Here is a 6,000-nt window from a genome sequence, read left to right as displayed (position 1 = left end):
ACATTTCTGGCAACATTCCAGGACTCCTGAGCCCCCCAGGGGTGGTCTTGTTCACTCTGCCCCTCAGCCCTGAGAGGCTGAGATCCCACACACCACCACCCCTCCCACAGCAGCAGCAGGCACAGAGGGAACGGCAGGGAATGCCCAGGGCTGCAGAGGGTTCTGTGACAAGACCAAGCACAACACCATCTCTTCTTCAGAGCAGGGCATCTCTCAGGTTCTGCATTTGTGCATTTTTAAGCATACAATTCACCTCTTTCATATCCTGGCACAGCATATTTAACTCCACTCTGGTGAGCTGCATCCAGCTCCAGGGATCCCAGCAAATGCTACGGGAATTTGGTTTGCTCAGCCTGGAGAACAGAAGGCTTCAGAGTGACCTAAATGCAACCCTTCAGTACCTGAAGGGAGCCTACAAGAAAGATGGAGATGGACTTTTTACAAGAGGTTGTAGTGACAGGACAAGAGGGAATGGATTAAAACTGAGAAAGAGCTGATTTAAAATAGATATTGGGAAAAATTTTTCACTTTCAGAGTGGTGAGGCAGTGGAACAGGTTGCCCAGAGAAGCTGTGGATGCCCCATCCCTGAAAGTGTTCAGGGCCAGTCTGGATGGGGCTTTGAGCAACCTGGTCTAGTGAAAGGTGCCCCAGCCTATGGTAGGGGGGTTGGAACTAGATGATCTTGAACCTTCCAACCCAAACCATTCTAATCTGATTCTATGACCTCACTATTGGCTGGACCAACACAATAAACACTCACTGGAGGTAGCTCATTATTTACTAGATTTAATCTAGAAAAGAGGCTTAGTTGAAGGCACTCAGATGCCAAGAGATATTAAATTAAACAAAATTTTATCATGTATGTAATTATTTATTGAGCTGAGAATCCATACAAGGTAAACAAATGTTTACACTATCATACAGTAAGCATTTCCAGGGCTTAATAAAAATGATTGTCACTCACTGTGCTTCACCAAAAAAAATCATTTTAATGAATAAATAATTTGATGAAATCAAAAAATATTTACAATATAAACAAATGAAAAAGCTTTGGATATATTAATCTGAGCATCCTGTCTTTTGCATTTTTAACTGCATTTCTATCAAGATTCTCTCTATGAAATGGTACAAAGTGGATAGAAATTACAACTCAACAAAGCTATCATGATTTGGTACATGTCTTTCTGTTAGTTCAGATAAGCTACATATGATTTGTTTATTATGCACGTGTTAGAATACAAATATAACTAAAATCATATATTATCAAAATGCCAGACAGCATTCTCCACAGAACAGAAATGTACACTAGGCTGTGACAATAACTGAGAATCACAGGCAACGAAATGTAACAGAAGAAGTACAAATTCCTTCATAAGAATATAATTGTGCTCTCTTATTTACCAGAGGACTATGCTGCTTCACCACATCAATGGCTGAGCATGGATAAGGTGTTCAAGGACTGCCATGTGGTTTGGTGTAGGCTCACAGGGGTGCCAAGCAGCAGCTTCGGAGTGGGAATCGGGCAGTGCAAGCGGTTTTATAAACATCTCTTGGGGCTCTTAAAAAGAGCCAATTATACAAAGCAGTAGAAGCATAACACTGAGAAGTCTTCATCTCGTTTACACAGGCATCATGAAGTGACTTGCTTTGTTTGTGGTAGTGAAAGGAGGAGCTCGCTCTGTGCTGTTTAGACAATCAGCCAGAATTCAAGTATTCTAAAGCCACTTCATAGCAGAATTTGTATTGATCCTGAAAAATCAAAAGGAAACCACAAAGTCAGTTATTGAAGAAACTTAATTAAAGGGGTCAATATTTCTCTCCTGTTAAAATTATTTACTGTCAGCTGTTGTCAGTGGGAACCAGTTTGCAAATCCAATTTATGTTCAGATAAGAAAATCTTTATATTAACCAGACAATAGACACTATACATAGTAACTTATGGTGCTGCTCATGTTAGATGAGTATTTAGCTGCTGTAATACAATTGTATGAGAAAAACCGACTGCACATGAGCAAATTGACTTGCAACCATTCTGTCATCTGTGAAAATGCTCATGTAGCACTTTATGAGAATTGGAGTTATTGAAATTCCTCCCTGGAAATGTTTATCTTAAAATAGACCCAGCGTTTAGTACTTCCCAGATTACAACTTTTATTTTAATGTCATTCAGACACTTGCTGCATTTCAGGGCAAGAGTACTCACTGTTGGTCCTCTATCTGCAGCCCAGAGCCAACCCACAAGACTGTGTAATAGCCTTGTGAGATGGGGCCCGAGCCATTATTAATTGGATAAATTCCAATTAATTTTTAGCAACTGCCAGTGATGCTCAAGTTAGCCTGGGTAACAGAGGAACTGTAAAGAGCCTAAGTTTTCAGGTGGCAGCCCTGTGCTTCAAACACAGACCTGCTGGTTTTATTTGTAGCTGCTTGGAAACAGAACAAGTCCCAGGGAAATAAATCCCCTTTCTGAGGGATGCAAACCCGCTCTGCGTCTCTGGGGACAAAAGGTCTTGTCTTGGCCCCTTTCATGTCTTCAGTGGAATGGAGAGGACAGATTTGACTGATCTTTGTCCACTCTGAAACTTTTAAATGGTGCAGGTCACTGATAACTTCCCAGTTTTATGTGCATACATACCCCTCTGTTTCCATTCTTGCTACTCACAATACTCAAAAATACTACAAATATTTAAATGAAGAAAAATGAAGGAAATAGTAAGTGCAGGTTCCCTGAATCTAAGAGCTCAGGCTTCTGAAAATTCAATTTGGAAACACTTGCCAGTTTTATAACTATTTCTGTTACTGAAATGCCTCTTTTGCTTATGCACTTTATTTGATTAATAAAGGATAACTAAGCACATACTGACATTTATGAACAACAACAGATTTAATGAGCTGACAGCACTCAGCCTTGCCCAACATCACGAGTAGTAAGATCTTCAGATATATTCTCTTTTTCCTGAAGAAAACATTTTAAAGGATTAAATCTTTTGGGCTGTACTTGTGATTTTGGGTCACATTTTAGCTGAGAAGACAGTCCACTTTACATGCAAAAGACCATATACTATTAATAAAATCAAAAAGCTATTAACAAGCATGGATCATTTAGAAGTTCTTTTGTTGAGAAATGCCACATCATAAGAAGACAAGTCTAATGTGCACAATAACCTAACTGATGAGTGACCTGTATGTGTTTAAAGTCCTGCAAGGTTCCATAAACTGCTCGTGTCTTCTTCAGAATGAGAAAAGAATAAAAAAAAAAGAAGAAGGGAAAGAACAGAGTATGATGTAAATTCCTTTTCTGCTTTTATTGCATATATGTTTCTAAATAAATGGAAATTGTTCTATAACTACATAACAGATCAAAACAAGAGATCAGCCACTCATCCATTTTCACTCTTCCATGCTCATTTTATGCTGATTTACTGATCTGGCAGAATAACTGTCATTTTCAGTAAGCTGAATACCTGTCTTAAAGAGCAGATACACCTTATTTCCCACTGTGTTCACTCACTAGTCTCCTTTGTACATTTTTATTATTCACTTGATGGTGGATATTAAAAGTCTCTTTAGGCTAGCTAGCTTCAGAGAGGTATATCTAAATTTATTTTCTAGAACACCTGTGGCTAGACCCAATAACATTTATCACCAAATGCTTCGGGCATTCCATAATAGATATTTTGCAATATCATGTGTTACCTTTGTATGACAGCTGAAAAAAATTATTAGATTTCCAGATGTGGCATTCAGAGTTTTACACTTGGAGGAAAACCAAAGGTTTCAGTGAAATTGAGATGAATCTCTAAGTATAGATGGTAAAGACTGCCTTTTATCTAGCCAGAAAGTGCATGACATGTATTGATAAAGCAGTCTTAAAACTGTTTTTTGTGAAACAATGCAATGACTTTGAGCATTTCATCGTTTGCCATAAAATTTTACAAGGTGGATGAATATTACTGTTCTTCTTTTTGCAGTAGAGAAACTGAGGCAAAGACACATTAATATAAGAAGAGTCATAAAGGATAAAGTCAGTAACAAAATCAGGAAAGGAACTCAAGTCTCCCAATTCCCTTTACCATGAAGCAATTTACACAGAAATTGAAACTTGGCTAATTCAAATATTTGTTCCTGCAAGGTGGCAGACCACAACTGAAGAGATGTCATTCTAACTCTGCTCAGTCAGTGCATTATGGGATAATGGGCAAAATCCTGGTTGTCCCTTGCCTTTATTCCTCTGTCTGTAAAAATAAGGAAAACAATACTGATCTCTTTCACAAGTGCTTTGAAATTTCCTAATAAAAAAAGGCCCTACAAGGCCTTTCTATGCCTTCCAGACATTCCCAATACCACTCTCAGTTTACTAAAAGATATATTTTTATTTAAAATAACACATTTAGCTTTTTTGATTAAAAAAATTCTCTTCTGAAAAATGGAGACAATTGCCTGACAAATCTATACCTGGAGAACTCTCACAAATGGGAATTTATAGAGAGCATTTTTTTAAACTGTACTTCTACACTGGTAATTTTCATTTTATTTCTATAAAATAAATGAATAAGAGATCAGAGAGTTCTGTGGGCTTAAGCTCTAGGAGGATGGAGAACACCAGCCTGCCAAATCCCTGTATAAACTATACTACATGAATGAAGTAGAAGGACATTTTTCTTAATATCTAGGAAATAAAAATGTATGGTTCTCACCACGATGATTCTCCTCCTGAGGATATAAACGAGAGGAAAAGAAGCCAGTAAGCTGCTCCCTCCCATCACTGTGGAAGTCTGATAGTTTCTGACTGACACAAGACTCACAGCTCCACACTGCTGGTGCTGCTCATGAACTCCCTCCTTGCTCTGCACAGCTGACATCTGGCCCTTTTCCATCTGCCTGGCCAGAGCTGGGCCTAGGGGAGGGTTTGGGACTTCAGAGGCAGGCCAGGAGAGAGCACTGTGATGGGAAATGTGGTGGGAGCCACCCTGCCACAGGAGAGGGGAGGCACAGCCATCCACGTGGTGGGGAGGTGGATATCCCTCCCTGCCTGCTTTCACCTGTGTGTCAAAGTCCTGCTCTCTCTGCCTATTCTCCAGTGTGTGCCACACTCAGCTCAGCTGAGGAGGTCCTCTCCTAAAATTACAAGAGGTTGGACCAGCTCAGTGAGATGTCACTGCCTCACCCTGGGCATGCTACAGAAAAGTTGCTGAAATGACCCCAATTTGTTTAACCAGAGCTTGCAAAACTGGCTCAGATTGGGTTAACATCCCTGAAAATGCCCAGATGCTGCTTCCTCCTGCCTGTGAAACTAAATCAAATGCAGCTGCCTCTTAAGCAGCCACCTCTGCAGCAGGATGTTGTAAAAGTGTCTTTTATAGCCCAGGCTTCAGAACAGGGCATCGAGCTACACCCATCTCCAAGTACAAAACTACACACTGGAGTGTAAGAACCTGCTGGTTTAAGCTGTTCTGCAGCTCTTCTGGCACAGCAGCTGGCACTTCAGCAGTTCTCCATTTAGGAAAAAAGCTCATAAAACACTCTCTAGGAAAATAATTGCACATGGCCCCTTGTTTCTGAACTTCTTTAATCTTTCTATGAGATAGAGCAACCATAATTAAATGCAATATTCTGGATGTCAAACTGAAATTCATGGCTTTGATAAATATTAGGCGATTAAGCTATTTATAAAATATATAATTTGAAAATCTGGCATTTAATTTTACATAACTATTATTTCTATCATGCAAGTGCTGCTCTCCACTTGGTTCAGCCTGCTAGAAAAGAAAATTAATAAGGATGTTCATCTGAAAGTTTAAAACTCTTAAAAAATTCAAACGAACAGAGACAAAGTCTCCTTGGGAAGAAAGCAGTGTAAAAATACTCTTACAAGTGAAGTGACTTCATTATCCCCTTTGAAAATGACTCGCTTGCTTTGTGAACAACTCCCACTGCAAATCCTGGAAATCTTACTGACTCTTCTGAGAAAAAGAACATTTTCTATTTAATGGTGCAGT

At 39.4% G+C, this 6,000-nt stretch overlaps 1 protein-coding gene across 1 annotated transcript in view; it reads right to left on the bottom strand.

The window, feature by feature from the left end:
* Positions 1-863: 863 nt before the first annotated feature.
* Positions 864-6,000, bottom strand: part of PTPRM (protein tyrosine phosphatase receptor type M) — a 438,824-nt gene continuing 433,687 nt past the window's right edge. Inside the window, exon 34 of the mRNA XM_054284774.1 lies at positions 864-1,750. Coding sequence (XP_054140749.1) covers positions 1,697-1,750 — 54 coding nt within the window. The 3' untranslated portion in view covers positions 864-1,696. The remainder of the gene's footprint in view (positions 1,751-6,000) is intronic.

Source organism: Melozone crissalis, unplaced genomic scaffold, assembly GCF_028551555.1.
Source record: "Melozone crissalis strain CALT ecotype California unplaced genomic scaffold, PUWL_Pcris_2 ptg000042l_1, whole genome shotgun sequence".
NCBI classification, from domain to species: domain Eukaryota; kingdom Metazoa; phylum Chordata; class Aves; order Passeriformes; family Passerellidae; genus Melozone; species Melozone crissalis.
This window is presented reverse-complemented; position numbering and strand designations above follow the sequence as displayed.